The 20,965-nt window shown below is 46.6% G+C and overlaps 2 protein-coding genes and 1 long non-coding RNA gene across 4 annotated transcripts; 2 read left to right on the top strand and 1 right to left on the bottom strand.

Moving 5' to 3' along the window:
* The first annotated feature begins 150 nt into the window (after positions 1-150).
* CCNDBP1 (cyclin D1 binding protein 1) lies at positions 151-7,789 on the top strand. 2 transcript variants are annotated; one of them, XM_054644128.2, is made up of 11 exons: positions 151-301; positions 399-458; positions 1,094-1,173; positions 1,734-1,815; positions 2,268-2,364; positions 2,629-2,702; positions 2,990-3,066; positions 3,691-3,944; positions 4,329-4,389; positions 5,428-5,474; positions 5,832-7,789. In XM_054644128.2, the coding sequence occupies exons 1-11, from the start codon at positions 235-237 to the stop codon at positions 5,938-5,940; spliced, it is 1,008 nt and encodes a 335-aa protein (XP_054500103.1). In that variant the 5' UTR covers positions 151-234; the 3' UTR covers positions 5,941-7,789. The 2 variants fall into 2 exon arrangements, with proteins under 2 accessions (XP_054500103.1, XP_077043383.1); XM_077187268.1 differs by having other exon boundaries at positions 3,613-3,944.
* EPB42 (erythrocyte membrane protein band 4.2) lies at positions 6,739-17,012 on the bottom strand. Its single transcript, XM_054644123.2, has 13 exons — positions 16,868-17,012; positions 15,254-15,439; positions 14,350-14,580; positions 13,640-13,758; positions 12,532-12,654; positions 12,010-12,184; positions 11,070-11,208; positions 10,581-10,684; positions 10,035-10,277; positions 8,880-9,194; positions 8,294-8,454; positions 7,918-8,051; positions 6,739-6,996 (listed from the first exon to the last, which is right to left on the bottom strand). The coding sequence occupies exons 1-13, from the start codon at positions 16,875-16,877 to the stop codon at positions 6,846-6,848; spliced, it is 2,091 nt and encodes a 696-aa protein (XP_054500098.2). The 5' UTR covers positions 16,878-17,012; the 3' UTR covers positions 6,739-6,845.
* LOC129127491 (uncharacterized) lies at positions 10,560-20,365 on the top strand. Its single transcript, XR_008535187.2, has 3 exons — positions 10,560-10,732; positions 19,305-19,405; positions 19,680-20,365. It is a non-coding gene; the product is annotated as an uncharacterized LOC129127491 (long non-coding RNA).
* Positions 20,366-20,965: the final 600 nt, after the last annotated feature.

Genomic DNA, 20,965 nt, shown 5'->3' with positions numbered 1-20,965 from the left:
GTCTCTATGGGGCTGTCTCTATGGGGCGGGGCTGTCTCTATGGGGCTGTCTCTATGGGGCTGTCTCTATGGGGCGGGGCTGTCTCTACGGGGCTGTCTCTATAGGGTAGGGCTGTCTCTTTGGGGCTATCTCTATGGGGTGGGGCTGTCTTTACGGGGCCGTGTCCATGGGGCGGGGCCGCTCCCGGAGCGGACGTGACGCGCCTCTGAGGCGCTCCGGGGCCGCCCCGCAGCGATGGAGGCGCGGGAGCCGCTGCGGGACGTGCGCGGGGCGCTGCGGGCGGTGCTGGCGCGGCTGCGAGGTGCGGACCGGGACCGGGACCGGGGCCGGGGCCGGGCGGGGGTCGGGCCGAGCCGGGCCGGCTCCCCGCGGGCTGAGCTGTGTCTGTGCCGTTGCAGAGGGAGAGCCGAGCGAGGGCCGAGAGCCGTTCGAGCTGCCGCGCTTCTGGGACGCGCTAGGTACGGGCGGGGAGCGGCCGGGCCGGGCCGGGGTTCGGGGGTGCCGGGGCCTGTCCGGGGCAGGGCCGCCATCCCCGCGGGTCTCCGGCTGAGGGGCGTGCCCTCCACTCACGGAGTCACGGAATGGGCAAGCTTGGAAGAGAGAGATCTTGAAGATCATCAAGTTCAGCCGCTAATCGTTTGCTCAGCTGTAAACCATAAAGCACGTCAGTGCCAGATCCAGCCTCCTGAACATCCCCAGGGTTAGTGGCTCCTCCACCTCCCGTTCCAGTGCCTGACCACCCTAACTGATCACCAAACGCTCCAAGGTGTGGCAAAGCAAAGGCCGATATAGAACCGTTCACACAAGGTTTATAAAGGTCCCTGTTAAAGCCTCCTGGCACATCCTGGTGAACAGGTCATGAACCAGGATGCAGACTGGGGTACACTACCAGCCAAGTGAGAAAAAGCAGACAGAAGCAATGCATGGCACAAATGCAGCAGGGAGTTTTTCTTTGTAGTGGGGTTTAGTGTATACGTTTGTATGGCTTGGGTGAAATGGTAAACAAGCAGTAGAATCAGAGCTGCTCCTCTGTTCTTTTATCTTTTACCTGAGTTACTTTCTCTTCTTTTGCTCCTGTTGGATTATTTTTTAGGTCAGACATTCCAAGTAACATCACAGGAAGCTACAAAGCTGAGTCTGGCATTCTCAAGGCCTCCACTACCTTCTGCAGAGGTGAGAGAAAGCCTTGACAGACCATGAAATTGCAGTGTGTTTGCAAGATTCAGGTCATTTGACTAAATGGGCTGTGTACTGTAGAGTGTATTAATATAATCCAAAAACTGCCTAGCGAACAAATTTCTCTAAGGTAGGGAGATATACTAAATAAAAATGTTCTTATATTCTTTCACAGCTACAGCTTGTTGCTGATAGAGACAGATTATTGGAGAATACAGACCTTAGGTTTAACAAAGAATATGCAATATTTTTGCTATCCGTTGGGAGAAGTTTATCATACAGGTGTTCAGAGGAGAGGAAAAAAAAAGACCTTCATTTCAGAATAATGATCTAAGTTACTTTTTCTTTTCTGATGCATGACCACCACACCAGGGAGTGTTTTGTTACTAAATCATGAGGCAGGCTAAGATGCATACAGCTTGCTTATGGTGCCTTCTTCTTGTGCTGTATTTGTTTACTCAGAGCAGTCTGAAAGCCAGTGATTGCTTGGGAGGATTTCTAAATGTGGTGCAGCTGTGTGTTACTCATGGGTGATCCTTTTGCCTCTCTGTTTTCAGAACTGCCGGAAGCTGAGTGAGGATGTCCAAAATGCCATTCTTGCAGTTGCCACAGTGTACTACTGGCTACCCAAGGGCCAAGGTGAGCTAGTGAAGCAAGGCAGTCACCACTGTATAGGATGAGGGTTCTTTCACCACCACTATATAGAGAAACCCAGTGTTTCAGAGCCTAGTGAGGTCTGGTATCAGCAAGTTTTTATTAGCATGGTATCCCATATCAGCTGTTCTGTAGACTTTGAACGTGTTTATGAGTGGGATACTTGTCTGTCTGCTGCTGCAGGTTTCCATCTGTGGGAGAGTGATGATATAGGAAGTTGTGTAGTTGATTGAGCATTGAAATTTATAAAGTGTTGAAATCCTTGTCCAGAGTTCTTTTGGAACTGGGAAGGGTTTTCCTTTCTTCAGAATACATGTAGCTTCATTTATACAGTGTATCCACACAAACAGAGCAGTCTGTGTGTTCATCTTCGGCACTTGCTTTCTGTCAGTGCTGTCTTTGTGCCAACTTTCTCGCTCTTTCTCTGTCTCACCCAGGTACTACCCTTCGGAAGATGGTTCGAGATGCTACCACTGAAGTAGTGGAAGGGATGATCCAGCTCACAGACACAATTCTCAATGCCCCAGTGGAGAGGTTGTCATTTTCAATTGCACAGTTCTGTGATTTTTGTGATAATTTTTGGGAAAAAAGGCAAGAAAATGTTACAAGTATACTTGTCAGGAGGCAGTGAGGAATTTACACAGACTTGGCATCCTAGTGACAAGCTGGTTGGTGACATCTTTGCAGCAGAACTTTTGCTGGTGTTTATCATCTTTGTTGTTGCAGAAAATGAAACAAACCACAGTCTAGCACAGTGCTGTTATTGACTCTGACCTTGAGGGTTTTGTTTTGTTTCAGCTTGTCTCAGGAACAGCTGATATCAACTGGAGGTGTGTGGGAGGCCTGTGAGCAAGTGTCTAACCTGCCACGAGGTGAGTGGTGTAAATGCAGAGCAACAGCTCCAGGATGCATTGTCTTGGAATATCAACAGCTTTTGCAAGGGCATTCCAGCTGGTACAATAAAAGCTGAATAGAGAATAACTCAAAAACTTGACTGGTTTTGAAATGTATAAGCTTGGAAATCAGGTCAGATTCTTTGTCTGACAACAGTGCAGCTCTGAGCTCTGCAGGAAGTTTGATCCTACAGTGATTGCAGGCCTGGATGGAGGTTGTTGCAAAGTGATGGGGTGCCACAGTTTTCATCCTTTTGCTTTTGCAGATAACCAGGCAGCAGTTGTGTCGGCTCTGGCTGCATCTCTAGGTGTGGTCAAGGATGCTGTGGAGGAGATGGAACATGTAAGGAAGCCCCTAAGCCTTAGAGGGACATGCAGTGGTGGATTCATAGACTCAGAATATTCTGAATTGGAAGGGATACACAAGGATCATCAAGTCCAGCTCCTGGTCCTGCACAGGACCACCCAAACAATCCTACCATGTGCCTGAGAGTTGTCCAAATGCTCCTTGAACTCTGGGAGGTTTGGGGCTGTGACCACTTCTCTGGGGAGCCTGTTCCAGTGCCCAGCCACCCTCTAGGGTGGTTCAGTGATGGAACACAGGAATTATTTTATTTACAGGCTTTAATATCAATTTGCTCTGACATGACATAGATTATTGTTTTATGCATGGATTTTAATGAGTTTTTATTCTCAAGCCTGGTTTACTTTGTATAAGATTTTCATAAAGCCGTGTCCTGAATTGGGAATGAGGGAGGCAATTTAGAATCATGTAAGAGTTCACCAGGTTCTTGCTGTTTGCACTGTTAGACTGATGGTTTTTCTTAATCCAGTCATTTTAGCATTAACCAACTGAGATTTCTCCATTAATTGTTTTTATAATGTCTAGATTATGCTTTCCCTTTGCTCCTGGGTGTTACTGGAATTGATGCTAGGCTCTGGATTTTCAGTGCCTCTGTGTTCTCAGGCACTGGTGGAAGGGCAGGATCCCTATGGGGACATCATGGAAGATGAAGAGCTGGGCTTTCGGGGCAACAGGGACACGTACTGGTCAGAGGCTGACAGGCAGCTGCTCAGCTCCTGCATGGGACTGATGAAGGCTTCTAAAGCCTGCCTGAAGAAGGTCTTGGCTGCAGTGAAGGCCCATGGCAAAGCTGATTCTCCAGAGCACATTGCACAGCTGGATGACCTGGCAGACATTGCTAATGAGATCAGCCCAAGGTAAGCAGGGTTCTCCCCTTGCTGCTTTTCCCTCTAGAGCAGTCCTGGTCTTTCTTTGAGGTCTTGAGTGAGGAGTTAGGAACAACCTTTATGATACTGGAGCTGTGAGGAGGTGGTGGACACAGATGTGGTGGGAAGGCTGTTAAGCTGTTGAGGGTTGTGTAGGTCAGGAGAGAAGCACAGGGGATGGAGCTATGACCGCATCTCACTCCATGGTGAGAGGGACACACAGATGACTGAGAAGGCAGTGGGAAGCATCCCATAGGTACAGCTGACATCTCTCTGTTGTTCCTGACCAATTCAGGATTGGGGCAGGCTTTGACCAGGGTGTGTGAGTTGTGCTATCAGAACATTCCTTCCTTGCTGCCCTCTTTTCTGTTCCAGTGTTGATGAGCTGGCACTGAGCATGTACCCACCTGTGAACCCATTGGCTGTGCGACTTAATGTGAGTATCTGCAGTCCTGATAGCTCAGTGTCTGCGTGTCTGCAGTCCTGATAGCTCAGTGTCTGCAGTCCTGATAGCTCAGTGTCTGCAGTCCTGATAGCTCAGTGTCTGAGCACCTGCACCTGGGACAGTGGCCTGGCTCTAGGGAATGGGAAGAAATCAGATTGGAGGGGTTCCATGACTTCAGGGAGAGATGGGTACTAGTGACTGCCTCAGTAATAATTTCTTAGGGATGAAGAGTGCCATTTATTCTTGCACACTTCCTTCAGGTGGACACACATTCTGCATCTGTACCTCTTCAAGGTACTTAAAGCTTCAGCTCTGAACTATAATCCACAGAGATTTGCAGTGATAGAGCCTCAGGAAAGTGATGTCTAAGGCTGCCTAGGTACTGCAGATGTACTTCCTTTCTTGGGTAGTATAGTCTTGCTCAAATAAAGCTATCCATGAAATGAAAAACTCTTACAGTGAGTGTATTTAAGCACTGAAACAAGCTGCTTGAGAAGCAGTGGAGTCTGCATCTTTGGCAACACTGAAAACTTGACTGGGCAACCCTCTGGCAACCTGACTGAACTTTGAAACATCCCTGGCATCATAAATCAAGTACAAATCTCCTCGTATCTGGGATTTCTTTTATTCTTAATCGTGTTTCATGCCTTTGGCCAGTGGCTTGATTTTTTTTTTTAATAAAAAAAGAATTACTTAATATCAAATTGCATTAAAATCAATCACTTGCAACTTTGTACTTTAATATAAGTTACTGATTTCTAATAGGCTTATTAAAAAAAAAAACCCAAACATTTTAATATATGCTTTAAAAAACAGGGTTTTTTTTTACCCGTCACAGTCAGGAGTAGGTTGGGAGGCCCTTCCAGCATGGCAGTGATGGATAACTTCATTCTGCATCAGGATCCATGGCAGTTTTATTCATTCTAGGCTTTTGTGCATCCCTATAGTCCTCTTTTATTTTCCAGTACTGTTCAGACCCTCCTTTTCCTCTCATTTGGCTTACCTTATTTCCCTTTTGTTTCTTTCTAGGCTGCTAAATTGGCCTCAGTATTAACGAAAGTCTTAGAGATTGCCAAGTGAGTATGAGCTACAGTTTTGTAAGTGTGTGTTCCCTGCTATGAAGGTTGATTCCTTTCTGCCTCATGTCAAAGATGACTCATTTCTAGACAGTAGATGCTGGCATTTCAGAGCAATGATGATGTTATCTGGTCACAAAGGGATGGGAAAGAGAAAAAGGTGCTAGGGGTGATGGTGGTTCCCTTATTTTGGGTTTGGGACTGCAGACACATGAGTGTGAGTTCTTGCTCAAAGCCCTCTGGGGCTAGAGCAGCCCTGTTTTACTGCTGTGGTTATTCAGAGCTTCACAATACCCCCGTGTTTGGATGCATAACACACCAGGAGGCTTCCCTAATAAATTTCCTCCCCTTTTGCAGGACAAGCCATGTATGTCCACCATCAGAGGAGGGCTGGGTGCAGTTTCTAACTGGTGCAGTAGATCACAACATGAACAAAGTCAAGAACTTCACACAGGGTCAGCTTTAACTCCTCTGTGCCTCCGCGTGTTGCTGCCACTGGCTCTGGCATCTGCACTTCCAGTGAACTTTGCTGTTCTTTGGCTGTTTGGAAAGTGATGAGAACAGTGGAGGAGAGAAATTCACTGCTACTTGGAAGAACTTCTCCAGGAAGTTGCCCTTTGCCATGGCAAAGGGGTCATTTTGCTTGGATTCTTGGGATGATGCAGTTCTGCTTCTGAACGTGCCCCATTCTTTGGACATAACAGCTACTGTGGGGTTCAGAGACAAATAAAACATTGCTAGATTTACATTAGTTGCTTTATCTGTCTTCAGAGGGCAAAGGATAGATACAGAATGAAAGGGTCTTGCTTCTTTTGCAAGCAGCCCAGTGAGTAATTATAAAATGTTCTGCAATGCTGCTATTTCCTATCTATTTCCTGTTCACTGTCTTAGAGACCAGTGAATGAGCTTTCTCTTATTTTCTCAGAAAGCAGCAGAAAATATTTTTTGCTGCCTTACCAATGTCAAGGATCTACAGGGGGAGATACCCCCCTATATCTATATCTCTATATCTATATATATATATATCCCTTGAGACATGCTACGTCTATCATCACTTTAAAATTCCAGGATACCCTTTACTTTCTCACAGGTAGGGCAGAAGACTTAAGCACTGGTGGACTCAGCACAGGTGTGGTGAGAACTGCCATGTCTGCTTCAGCATTCAGCCCATCTTTGTCACAGTGAGGCTCAGCTTCTAAAACTGCAGAGCGGACATGGTGGCAGATGGGAGAGAGTTGAGTTTGTGCAAATAATCAAAATCAGATACGGTTTTAAATATAACTTTTTAATAAACTGTTAACATCTGTGCTTGCCCATGATCAGGGCACAGATCACAGCCTCTCTTTGGTAAGGACCTGTTCTGAGCTGGCCTCAGGCAGCTGCAATGTTGGTTGTTCTGTAGCTCTTCAGGTTGTGGAGCTGGGGGCAGGTAAGACATGCAGTGAGTCTGCTGGGCCCTGCTCGGGTGGGGGTGAATGGGATTTCCAGCTCTTGAGTGCTCTTAGCTTGCACAGAGCCCAACCTGAAAGGAGAGAAAGGATCATACAGGAATGACCCTCTTTGTGTTCTTAGTTTCCTGCGTCTGGGATATGCATTAGCTAGACAGGAATGTGGTGCCAAAAAGAAGGAAAGGAATGAAGAGAAATAGAAGAAATCTTGAACTACCACAGTGAAATTGTCATCTAACAGTAGTTTGGGAGGGAGATAGGACAGGAGAGTTGAAGCCCTCCATGGAGATATCTAAGGGGACTTTGTCCTAATGCAGCTTCTTGAGACAAATGTGGGGTGTTTGTCATGTGAAGGGGAGCATAGACAGCAAAAGGAAAAAAAGCTACCAGCCCCTTTGGTGGCTCTTGGCTAAGTCACATTTGCCTGGTTCTTCAGTAGAGAAGAGGAAGATACCACTGTCTTTATTTTTTACAGTGGGTAATGGATGGAAAGATGCCATAAACAGTACAGTTTCACTCCACTTAAGGATGTTCAAGTTGCTCACTAGAAAGTAATTGATTTCTCAAGAGCAAATAATTTCTAAATTTCATAGCTCATTTCAGTGCCCTCTAACTTTGTCTTATTTCATGTGTGTTTCTGACTAAGCCTTGTGGCATTTCTTTGGTTATCCTTTTTGTTGGCAGGAGGTTTTCCTTTTGCTGTCTATGCCTTTGATGTTGAAGCTTTCACAGATGCCATATTGGCTTCAACTTGGGTATTGCACATCTGTTGAAAGTTCTCTTAGCTGGGTTTTCTCCTTTTCAGCATGAAAATCATCTGTATTATCTGTAAATAAAGGATGGGATGCTCGGGGCTTTTACGCCATAGTGATATCTTCCTGCCGTGTTGTTGCCTGGTTATTTTTGGGGACAGCCTTTCCTGTGCAAGGGTTTCTCTTGCTTGTATTGTGTCTCTTTTTCCATTTGCTGTTCTTGGATCATCACTTTGCACTTACCTGTAATTCCTTTGTCTGTAAATGAGCCCTCGCCCTGTGACTGCTATCACACACTGCTCCAGGGGCTCCATGAGGGGGTTCTGGAGGCTGATCTTTGCTGTGCTGGGCTCATACTGGACCATGTTTTCTGGGAACTGTTGAAAGAAGCAAATGGGCTGAAACTGAGAGAAGAAAATATATTCTTCTATGATTAAAGGGAGCTGTATGATTTTTCCGTGCCTGAGGTACCATTTGCCAGAAGAGGCAAAGTCCAGCTTAATTTCTACTGCTCTGCTTTCTCAGAGAGTCCCAGAACTCAGCAGAATTGTTTTGCTGCTTATGACTGTAAAAGCTGTTTTCTCCCCACTGCAGTGGCAGAATGGCAGCCCAATCTTACCTCAATGGTGAGAGGGGAATCACAAATGCTGATTTCTTCCTGTGCCAGGTACATGAAGGAGGAGTCCTCGTCTCTGAGCACAGCAGTCAGCCTGAGCAGGTGGTTCTCTCCCAGCTCTTTTCCAAACCATGTGTAAGGCACAGAGACCTTCAAGTTATTGACTGGAACAGAGTGGTGAAGCAAGAAGTGATGAATGCAGCCTGGTCTTTCCCTGCATGACACCTAGGGCTGTTCAGTGCCCAACATTGGACTGAAAGCTGCAGCATTTAAATGCTAAAGTGACCTCAAGTGGATTTGCAGATTGAAAATCTCTAAGGTGATGTTGCCTAAGTGTTTTATTTCACAGAATGGGTGATAGTGGATTATCTGGTCCAACCTCCCTGCCCAAGCAGGATCACCCCAGGGCACAGGATTGTGTCCAGTCGATTCTGGAATTTCTCCCATTAGGGAGACTTCACAATCTCTCTGGGAAATCTCCTAGAATCAACTATTCAGCCAACCTTTTGTAAACCTAGGGCTAGGAGAACTTTTCTGAAATGAGAGCACTAGAGGACTTTTCTAGCTGTGCACCCAGGAGAGTCCTTACCTGAATTGCTGTGGAGGTTAAAATGAAACTCTTCCTTCCAAAGCTGGGCAATGGGCACACCATTATAATGCAGAGCCTGGATCCCAACTACCAGATGAGTAGCCTTTTCTCTATCACTGTGGTTAAACACTTCAATGGAAAGTGTCATATCTTGTCCCAGTTGCAAAGAACTTGACTGGAAGTGGATGAAAAGGTTGACTGGCTCTTCCAGAGCAGTAGGAATGAATATAAACTGTGTGCTGCTGCTGCTGGTTGTCTCAAGTTCCTTCATGTTTCTGCAGGCTTTGTCAAGTACTTTTTTTTCCTGGAGAGAACCTGTCACAAAAAAAAGGAAGCCCATACTTTGGTTCTGTTTCCTGTTTACTAGTGAGAAGCAGCAGGAGAATGGCACTGATTTCTCCTGGTAGTACTGTAGGTAACTGTTTCTAAGAACATAGAGAGATATCCTTTTGTGCTTCTGGTTGGATCAGTTGGACAGCTTCAGCTGTCAGGATATTCATTGGATGTGCCTGACAGATTCTACTTGGCAATAGTTGTCATAGTTTTAAAAACACCTTGGTTTTAAAAAACATCTCAGAGTAGAGGAAGCAGCTGAATTTTGTTGCTGTAGCTAAGGCACAGTTCCTGCTCTCATGTGTGGATAAGGTGCAGTTGTCTCCTGGAGCCATGGAGACAAAAAGCCACAGGTCAAGATGAGGTGTAATGGTTGAGCCAGGGAAACAGCACTCAGATTCTGAAGGGGGGAGCTGCTTGTTGGGGGAGAGATTTAGGCAGTATCTGAGAGCACAACAGTCCTTTTCAGAAAGCTGGAGTCTGAAATACATCTATCCATATTTATATTACAGAGGTGATGGGAGGTGGATGTACAGAGTGTAGAGATAACAGAAATCAGAAAGGTATTCCAGACATGAAAGTGCTTGGTGAAAAAACACCTGGTGTTCCACAGACATTAATGCCATTAAGCAGGGGGAAGTTTGGGTGATGACCTCTCCTTTGGCTCTGTAGACAGAGAGAATGAGGTGTTCTAGTGCCACTGAAGAAGGGGAGCTAGTGAGAAGTGGATGACCCTGGTGCTCTGGTTTGGCTCTGCTCTGGTCTTTTACTCCTGATTTGTGATAGTGACAGGGAATGTGCTCAGCCTGTGCCTGCCCATACCTTCAGGATATTTGTAGTTTTGTGTGATGTCCTCACAGCGCTCACTGCCCACACTCTTGGTGCTGATGTTGTTACCAGTGTATTTTGTGCCACCAAAAGCTGGCTTGAGGGTGTCATCTGCTTTGTGTATCCACACGTGACACTTGGCATTGATGGCAGCAAAGAAGTAGCAGACATCATAATCAACCTGTGTGTCCCCTTCCTTGATGGCATGAACAGGGGCTGGCCCACAGAAGGAGAGACCTGAAGAGAAAATGTGCTCCAGTTAACATTCAGATGCTTTCCCAACTAAACCCATCCTTAGTTTAGACCTATACTGGTGAAATATCTAGTTTAGGAGGCCATTAGGAAGCAGTGATAGAGCTCTTAGAACCACATGAGCTGCACAAACCAAACAGATAAATGATAGTTTTGTGCCTAAAGTCAACAGGGTGAGTAAGTTCCTGTCTTTTTGCATCTTTCCCCTGGAAGATGGGAAAGGAGGAATATTGAACAGCTTTATTTGCCCCTGCTTCACTTCCCCCCACTCTTGCTCTGATATCTTACCCTTGCTTTTTTCCTGGCAGGTGGCATCCAGTGCCTGCCACCCACTGTACTCTGGTAGCAAGTCTGAACGAGCCATCCAGCATTCATTCCAAGCGTGGAAGGTCCTGCAAGAGCCAACACCATGAGCTTACATCCAGGGACTGAGCCCTGAGGTACAGTAAAGCTTTTGCCAAACCACAGCTTGTTAGTGCTCCCTTGAAGGAGTTCAGTTCATATTGAGAAGAGCAAGAGTTGTGTGTGGAGAAACAAGTGGAGTTTCTGCAGCAGGACTGGGCTACCATTCTTCCTTTGTGGGCTCTAGAAACAAGGCACTCTTGAGTTTGAGTTGCAGCAGTTTATCAAGAACAAGTCTTGTAGACAGGATTTCAGCTGAGCTGTCTCCTGTCACCTCCTTGCAGCTGTTTTACCTCTTTCCTTTCCCCTGGCTTTCATTTCCCACGTCCAAGTATTGGCTCAAATTCTTGCTGGGGCCCTGCCATGTGTTCTTACCAGACACGAGCACTCTTGTCCTGTGTCAGCAGTGTCCCATCCTCATCATAGTACTCATCCACACTCAGGCTGCTCTTGGTGTTGTGAGCCCAGGTAAAGCCAGTGACCACCCTGGTGGGAATTCCCAGGCACCTCAAAACTGTGCAGAAGAGAGAGCTGTGAATCAGTTGTGCACCCTGCCCCAAGGGTGCCTCTGCTGATAGATGTAGAGCTTCTTCTGGTGCTAGGCCTGTTAGGAATGGCACCAGGATTGCTGTTTGGACTTTGCAAAAGGCATCCCTCCCTCAGGAAATAAAATTCACATGTGCATTCAGTGAATGGATGTACTGATCCTCTCATCTCAAAGGCAGTGATGCTGGGTGTGGTTGACACTAAAGATGTGCCTCTCCCCTGAGGATGAAAGGCTGTAGCAGCACTGTACCTGAGCACAGGGCTGCAAAAAACACCCAGCACCTCCCTGTACCTGAGCACAGGACTGCAGCAAACACCCAGCACCCTGTACCTGAGCACAGGGCTGCAGCAAACACCCCTGTACCTGAGCACAGGACTGCAGCAAACACCCAGCACCTCCCTGTACCTGAGCACAGGGCTGCAGCAAACACCCCTGTACCTGAGCACAGGGCTGCAGCAAGCACCCAGCACCCTGTACCTGAGCACAGGGCTGCAGCAAACACCCAGCACCTCCCTGTACCTGAGCACAGGGCTGCAGCAAACACCCAGCAGCCTGTACCTGAGCACAGGACTGCAGCAAACACCCAGCACCTCCCTGTACCTGAGCACAGGGCTGCAGCAAACACCCAGCACCTCCCTGTACCTGAGCACAGGACTGCAGCAAACACCCAGCACCTCCCTGTACCTGAGCACAGGACTGCAGCAAACACCCAGCACCTCCCTGTACCTGAGCACAGGGCTGCAGCAAACACCCAGCACCTCCCTGTACCTGAGCACAGGACTGCAGCAAACACCCAGCACCTCCCGGAGCGCACGGGCTGGAATTGGGATGCAATCCACTGCTGGAGGATGGGGCTGCTTCCCAGCCACTTGGAAGGGGGTGTCCCATTATGGTGTTGCCCAGGCTCATATTCTGTCAGGCTTCTAAACTCACTGCAGTTCAGCTGCAGAGAAGGAGGAGAGAAAGATGTAGGAAGGAATTGCCTCTCTTTGGTAGGTCCACCTGATCCTGTTTGTGGAAGCTGCTCCCAAAGCAGATGAAACCAGAAGGACTTTTTTGTGTGTCATGGTTGAGCAGAACAGGGGCAGCAGTCTCCTCTGAGATTTATTCAGCAAGTGCATTTTCACTGCTAAGAACCTCCTGCAGCACTGTGTGTTTGCTGAGGGAGTACCAGGACAGGCTGGAGATGGGCAGGAGGTGTTGTTTGGAACAGGCTTCCTCTTTGGTCAGTGGTTTGGGGGTGAGAAGGTGCCCCCAGCTCGGGTCAGGGCCGCTCTGTGCCCTCCTTACCATGGCAGCAGCTGCTCTGCAGACGTGGACGGGGCTTCTGCGCTGGGCAGGATCCTTTTCTCTTTGGGAGTGCTCCCCCAGAGCCAGCAGGATGAAGCAGATGTCAAGCATATCCTCCTCAAACTGAAACAAGAGCACATCACTGCAGGGAATTCTCCGTGAACTTTTGTTCTCTTGAGTCCCTACGAGGGTTTGTGACTGTGCAGATTGTTTCTCCCTTTCTGCTGATGGTTTTAGGTAAGTGGGCTGTGAAGGAGGGCAGAGATCTGCAGGGGGAGCTGAGGACAGACCTCCAACTTTATTGAAGGTGGGGAATGCATCAGCATGATACTGTGTTCCCTGATTGAGGGAAATTGATGCTTTTCTGTAGGGGGATAGAATATAAGAAAATAAAGACAGTGTAGAAAGTAATCTCACCCCTAAGGAGTTGCAGCTGGGCCAATTAGCAAAGATTAGGAACAGGCCTGACTTTAACAGGCCACAGCTGTGACCAATGAGAAGAAGAGTGCTATAAAAGAGTGGGGTGGCTGGGTGAGAAGGAAACTGGAGTCAGTGGCTGCTTTGTGAAGGGGAAAGAGTCAGTGCTCTGAGGAGATGCCCATGAGAAACACCAAGCAGGTATGAAACTTTTGTGATAAGGAGATAACAGTATGGAGCCCCTGTGATAAGGTGACAACACTTTTCTGGCACAGAGATACTTTTATGATCTGCTGGCACAAAAGTGAAATAATCATTGGCTATGTCAGATGGCCTCAGACAAACAGAAAGATCTTCTTGTCCTTGCTTTACCTGTAAGATAGAGACAGTAATATTGAGCTCTGTTAAATGCTTTTATACCTGTTGATGAAAGGAAGGCACACAAAGCTCAGATATAGAACAATGCATTCCTTTATAGAGGACAGCCTGAGAAGGAAGTTAAAATTTCATGTGCTGGGTTACAGGACTTCATAGACAGGCCCCTGTTCTCCTGCACAGGAGGTGGTGGGTGCAGGGAACCTGGAGATGAATAGAGCTCTTTCCTCAGAGTTTCCTGTACACACCAGGTTTATGCACCTTTTCTCTGCTGGTGATTGGAAGTGAGCACAGACATATTGGACCTCTTGCTTACCTGACTGAAGTCCCAGGGTTGGGCTAGGATTGCATTTTCAGTCCCCTGGTAGATGATGCCATCTTGGTTTAAGATGTACTCCTGCCGCTGTGCCTCATTAGCCAGGAACACCTCATCATCTGGATTAGAGGAAAAAAGCATCAGGAAGAAAGCACTGCTGGTCTCAGATGCACTAGCATCTCTCATGCACCAGCAGATTCCACTGTGGTTTGGCAGTCCCTGGCATTCTGCCCTGAAAAATACCTCAGACTGTAAATCAGACAGGAAAGAAGAATTTCATTGTCATCTCCATTGCCTTGTCCAAAAAGCTCCTCTGGACCCAGGCTGTTGCACTGGCTGGCTCTTCTACTCTCCTGGCTGATGAGGTCTAATACTAAGAAGGATACAGTGGCCTTAACCAAACCAATTATAATCTTGACTCATCCTAAAATCTCTATTATAGGAAACACACAAACATTTTTTCCCTTAGCAGAAGGACAGGGCTCTTGCAGTGCAGTACTCCAGGAAGAGGCAGAAGTGCTGAGGCAGGAAAATTTGGGCTTTATGAGCCCCTACCTCTCTCCTGAGGTGCTGTGGGGAGCAGGGCAGGAGTGGAGGGAGCACTGGGTGAGTCAGCCCCAGCCTCCCTCCATGGAGGCAGTGCCACAGCTCCAAAGTGGTTTTTGTGAAGTGGCTGATCCCAGCCTGCCTTTCTCTTTCTGACCACCTACCTCTGCACCAGGGATTAAAGAGGAGGGTGAAGTTGCCCAGGAACTGAGGGGATTTGGAGGCACAGAAAAGCAGAGTGTACTGGCCAATGGGGGCATTGGCAGGTGTGTTCACATGCAGGGTCCAGAAGTTTGGGTCCTGTTCCTCCACTGCTGCACTCCACTGCTTCTGGTCTCCCAGGCTGGAGATGGGAAATTCAGCCTGGATTTCATCTGCTTTGGAAGAATGTGGTCCTGCAGACAAAGAAATCTGGTTGTGTTTATTCCAAACATTGTTTATTCCTCACCTGTGCAGCCTGCAGGGACCTTGTCTATCTCTGGAGCCACAGCTCTCCTTGTGAGAGGGCCATGACCCTTTAGCAGCTCAATGCCCACTGAACCTTGCCAAGGTCAGGAATGCACTCAGGCCTCCCTGCTTGACAGTGAGATGTGCTTTCCCTAGATTTGTAGCAACCAGGAATGGCCAGAATGGTGCAGCCCTGCTGTTCCTGTGGAATTTGGTGTCTTGTAACAGAAGTCAGAGCCCAGTGCTCACAATATGGTGAAACAAGCTGGGGCTGAAAGCTGCTGCCCTTCTCAGGGCTCTCACTAGAAAACACTAACAGAAAAACCTGTGACAGGCCAGCTAGGTTTGAACATTCCTAACCCCAAAAGCCAGAAGAGATCCCATGGGCATTTTGTAACCATGGAATAGTGAAGCTGTGTTGGTTGTTGTGTGCAGTGTCTCTTCTGGAAGGGATCTGGTTGTGATCCTGCAGGACACTCTGCTTTGCCTCACATAAACAGTTCACTGGCCCCACATCTAAATTTGGCACCCCTGCCCAGCTCTGGAGATGGCTTTTGGCCCCAGCTCTGTTCCTCAGGTGGGTGGAGGAGCAGAGCTCTGGTAGGTTTGTAATGGCATTACCTGTCTGTACGATGAGGAAGGTCCTCTTCATCTGCTTCAGGTAGTTGTGTACTGGAGCTGAGAAGCTCACAGTGATGGTGAATGGCTGTCCCCGCCTCACTATGAGCCTTTTAGTGCTGATTTCTTCTGTGTGGTGGCTTTTGTTATTCTCTGGGATCATGAAATCACATTTTTGGATGCTCAGACCTGTAGTGTGAGAAGGTACAGAATGAGTTTGGGGCTGTGAGCTGGCTGCAGTCAGGCCCTGAGCCACATTCTGGGGCACACAAACAGCTGATTGAGTGGAGAAACACCCATTCTCCCCCTGCCTTTGAGACTTTCTGTCCAGTAATGGTGGGGACTTCACTCTGAGCTTGGCTGGTCTGGGGTTGAGTGACTGTTGAGCTGCCTTTGCTTACACCTGACATCATTGAGTGCAACCTTCACTGCTGGTTCAAATGCACACCTGGATCAAACACCAGTTTTCCTACTTTGTACCACATCAGCTGACAATGCCATGCAGGAGACAGGAAAGATCCTCCTCCTGTCTCCTACACAGGCTTTATACACATCACATGTGCTCCTGTCCAGCACCAGAAGAAAGAAAAAAAATTGTCACAATTTCAAGCACCCAGTTACTCCCTGTTTTGTCTCAGCTTTGGGATCATCCTGACCTTATTTACCTCTTTGGCTTGTAGCCCATCACTAAGATCCTTGGCCCTGTGGGTTGTAACTGCTGCCCCTTATGTGACACATGCTCCTCTCTCTCTTGCAGCTAATAACTTTTAAATCCATAGATAATTTCTCTGCTGTCTAAACTGATTGCTCCTGTGCTGAAGCCATAACTGCTCTCTTTGCAGATTTCACTGCTCTGCTTTCTCCTGATGTCTTGTCCTGTCTCGTCCTCTGCATTGATACCTTCTCCCATTGTGGTTGTCCCTTCTGTGTTTGTTGGGGACTCTTACTGGATTGTGTGCTCTGTTTCTCTTTTCCCCATATAATTTTTTTTCCCATGTGATGTTTTCAGTGAAAGATTCTGGTCTGGCTTTCAAATCCCCTCATGGCTGTCCCAGTTCAGAGCCCTGCACCAGTTCAGGCCTTATGGAGCCAGCTCTGACCTCATCTGTTTTCTTCTCTGTGATGAAGATGTCTGTTCTGTCTGTCTTGTAGATCAGTGAGTAGAGTCTGGCTCCCTCTCCATCAGATGACTTTTCATGGATCTCAGTGTCACTTTCTTCCAGGTTGTCTGGAGCCTTGTTTCCCTGCTCCAGAGGCTCAAACACTTGGGCATCTCTCTGTTTCAGTTGTGTTGTCTCCTTAATTCCTCCCACCCCCTCATTCCCTGTGCTGAGGATTCATCACCTTTGCTTCCAAACCCTCACCTGTCTGCCTTAGCTGCTTCTTGCTGCTCCTCAGCCTCCTCTCAGGCATCAATTCCAGCTTTTGATTGCTGAGCCTTTTTGTGCAGTCTGCCATGCAGACTGAGCTCCCCAAGCCTTTAGAGCACTTGGCTCCTGCCCTGCAAGCTCAGCCCTTCCCCAAGCCTCATGAACTCTGCCTTGGAGCTCGAACTGTTGTTCTTCCTGACACACAGCTGGCAAATGCTTGGAGCTAACAAAAATGATTTTTGCTTACCTTGGCCCATGGCTGGTTCTGGGTACCATGAAAATATTCAGCTTCTGCTTGCTCTGGTGGGCAGTGGCTCCTTCCTCCAGCTCTGTTAAAAACTGTCCTCTTGCAAAGCTGTTTGCTTGATTTCTTTGCACAGGGTGGGACGTGGTGTTGCCACCTCTCCAGCTTATCTGGTGTGCAGATGTTGAGGACTCTTTTATCTCTCAGACCACACTGAAGACAGGCTACAGATGAGGTGAAGTTCCACAGCAGGCTGTGAAGCATTTAGAGACAGCCAGTGACAATTCCTTCAAGGAGCTGTGCACTGAGGAGCCCAGAGTAGGAAATGCAGGCCTTAATATGGCTCTGAACAATGCACAGATGCACTTCCAATGGCAGTTTTGGGCAACTGCTGTCCAACATTGACCCCAAGCTACTTAGATCCTAAACCCTTCAAGGAGTTAAAAAATACACTCAGGGCATCCATTGCTCTTGTGCCTAATTCAGAAAAGTGAAACCACTTAAAATGAGAAAATATGTTACAAGAAACAACTGAATTTGTGTAGCTTAATGGAGATTATTTAAAAATATTGAGCGGGAGACTTGGACTAAATAGGTTCCTAAAGTTGCTGTAATATAAAAAGAATGTCACTGGATTGATAATAATTGGTCAAAGGACAAGAAATAAGATATCAGAAATGAACAGCTTTCACTCTGGAGTGAGTCATCAATAGTTTTGCAGAAACCTATCATCTCCAACAAACTCAAAAATAAATTGAGAAGTACATAATATAGTCCAGTGAGTTTGGTGGTTTTCTAGTATTCCTTTATTAAATTTTACAATTGTTTGCTTATATGTGTCATTTAAGCTAGAAACAAACTCTCTTGAGTTTTGGTTTTTTACAGCATGGCCTTACCTGTATAGATTCACAGGATAACTGCAGAGTGGCTGAGGCTGGAGGGGACCTCAGAGGTCATCTTGTCCCAGCTCCTGCTCCAGCAGGGTCACCAAGGGCTGCTGCTCCCCTCTGCAGTGAGGAGCCCAGCTCTGGGCACTGCACTGCAGGTGTGGCCTCAGCAGCGCTGCCCAAGGCAGGAATCAGCTCCCTGGACCTGCTGGCAATCCTTTACCTGAGGCAGCCCAGGAGATTGTTCCCTTCTTTGTAACAAGGGCATGCTCCTGCCTCATGTGAGCTTTGACTGCTCTGACTTTCATTACAAAGTCCTGACTTTTATTACAAAGCCTGGAGGTCACCAGATTTGCAGAAGTTGGGAACACTAAGAAGAATATTGGGAAAATCTTCCGGAAAAGTCTTTATTTATTGTCAGCTTATACTGCTCAATGTCAATTATATATGATTTTTGTGTATGTCCTGAACTTGTTTCTTACATAAGGAGCTAAACACAGTGTGCAATGGCTGATTTGTGCTCTTTCAGTCTATGCAAATTGTAAACCGACTGTGCTCAGACTTCTGACTTTCTTTGCATGCTCAATGTTCTTAAATGCACCTTTACAGTAAATGTATGAGTTTTGAACCTCTAAATCAGAGTGGTTTAGATACAGGGAGGTATTTATCCCATCATCACTGGCTTGTAACGACTGTGCATACACACAGTACCATCTCTTGGTCAAACTGGCAACTGCAAGTAGCATTTCCTGCACTTCAACTCTGAAAAGAGACCTACTTATCGTCCCTTCGTGTCTTTCTTGGCACTAAAATGGGCAGAAGAAGCCCATGGAGAAGGTTAACACCCAAAAGAGACTTCTGCACGTAGTACTGAAGTGTTTGTACTGGCATTCCATCTCTGGAATTCATTCTCACCATCTGGTGAGAATGACCCCTGTCCCCAGGCTGTCCCTACATCCAGGGCTGCCCCATCCCAGGTGCAGAATCCAGCACTTGCCTTTCTTAATTTGGTTTTGTCACTTCTCTATCCACTGCATCCCTGACGTGCTCCTAGAAATCTCGAGGAAAAGTAATCCATAAGATCCTTGAAAGTGTCCATCCTGCCTGGGTATTACTTTATTATCTTATGGTGTGTAGGAATACTTGTTTTACAGGTCCAAACATAAATCCATAAAAACTTTATTACCTTTAAAAATAGAAGCTTAAACTGTTTCCTGAGTGAGCATCTTTAATAATTGGATCTCTCTCTGAATATAGTGATCAAAAATTATATACACCCTTTTATTGTGTCTACATTTCCAGCTTTGATGTGGCATGTCCATGAATTAGATAGGAATTTTTATTTTGAGGGGAATTTTTTGTTGCTTTAGAGCAACCAGAAACAGTTACACTGTGCCTTTGGTTTTATCTTTTTCAGTGCCCTCCACATGTAGTACAGGAGAGGGACAGACCAAGAGGTAAAGCAGTGAGGCTTTGGTGGCAGAACAATGTGATTTCAAACCACAAACTTCAGCTATTTCTGGCTGATTTTTTATTTTTTAATTTGAATCTAGAAACTTAGAAGAACAGAATGATGGGGAGAAACATTCACTACCCTGGAGGCTGATTTCAGTGTGCTTCAAGACCAATTCATGGTTATGAAGGTGTCATATCGGTGAGTGCTCCTTGGATTTTTTTTGGAGTGGTCAGACTGGAATGAGGGCTGGCTGGGTCAGCCTCTTGGGCATGCTCTTGTTTAAACTGCATATTTATAAAGAAAAATACTGACAATTAGCCATTGCACTGCCCCGGCTCCCACTGACTGACCAAGGGCTGTGTAAAGATTGCAGGTTTAACAAAAGCAATTTAAATCCTTCCTCGGGCACTTACATGTTTTTCTCTGTAATAATCATTAGCATAATTGAACAGTTGTCTGATGTCTCATGCAGGAGGAATGTGTTTCTGCTGCATGGCACTGGCCGGATCTGCATTTTCACACCCAAACTGAGCTGGGTGTGGTTGCTGGGGGCAGATGAAAATGCTGACACTGTGCAAACCCAGCGAGTGTTGCAAAGCCTGGAACTTGGCTCAGGCTCCAGAGCCTGGCTTCCCTTTGAACTGCAGCCTTCCTTTACAGGTGGTTAATTAGGATGAGGTCATCCCAAGCTCCTGTGACAAACACGGTCTGAAATAATTGCCTGGATTGTGTTTAAGAAGGAATACTGAAGGAATTTGAATGTTTTGGCTGTACTGTGCGTAAAATGTAATATCGGTCTGCATTCTTGTAAGATTTAATGAGATTTTCTGAAATACCATCACTACCTCAAGGCCTTTTCTGAGGCTAGTGGAGGATTGTCTACCCTGACTCTCCAAGATCCTGCAAGACTTAATTGATAGGTGCAAAGCTACCAATTCCCCTCTCCCTGGCCTGGAGAAATCTGAATTCCTGTGTGTATGTGTGTGTGTCCTTTTCAACCTTCATTCCAGTCTCTCTGGGCTGACTAGTTTTACCAAGCTTCCACATCCACTGTAAGTTTATGTGTGGGTGACAAAATATTGTAATTGATGTAATAAAATAGGACTTTGCATGTTTTGAAGATTTTGTTGGCTTTAAATTAAAGAAATATTTAAATGAGTTCTCAGTTTAATCTGTGTCCCAGGGTCAGTTTGTGTGCATGGGGGAGGCTGGTCCTTCATTGCTGGGCAGTACTGACTGTCAGGAGGAAAAAGTCAAATTGTCTCTTAGGAACATTCAGAGCTTTGCTAGATTGGCTTGTTAACTTTGCAAGGAGTGCATGGACACATTAGGGATTTAGATAGGGGTGGCACAATGCCTCCCTCATGAATGATGATCTGCTTTAAGCAGCTTTGTGGGATGAGGAAGAGTGACTGTTAATTGTGAATTTTTGTACACTTTTCTGATGTCCTTCTTTTTCTACTTTTCTATTTTCTCATTTTTCCAGCCATAAGAAGAGAGTTCTGTTGTATCACTGCCATATCTTATTGCTGTACTTTCCTTCTCGCAATAAGATTAAATGATAAATTTAATTCTAGAATTTAATTATGTCAGCTGCTTGGATAGCACTTTGGCTAGTACTGAATAAAATATATTTAGTGGACATAAGCCTGGAGAAGTGAAGGTTTCAGGGACACCTTGTAGTTCCTTCCAGTGCCTAAAAGGGACTCACAAGGAGGCTGGAGAGGGACTTCACCAGGGTGTAGGGAGATTGGACAC

This window comes from Agelaius phoeniceus, chromosome 17 (genome assembly GCF_051311805.1).
Source record: "Agelaius phoeniceus isolate bAgePho1 chromosome 17, bAgePho1.hap1, whole genome shotgun sequence".
Taxonomy (NCBI): domain Eukaryota; kingdom Metazoa; phylum Chordata; class Aves; order Passeriformes; family Icteridae; genus Agelaius; species Agelaius phoeniceus.
This window is presented reverse-complemented; position numbering and strand designations above follow the sequence as displayed.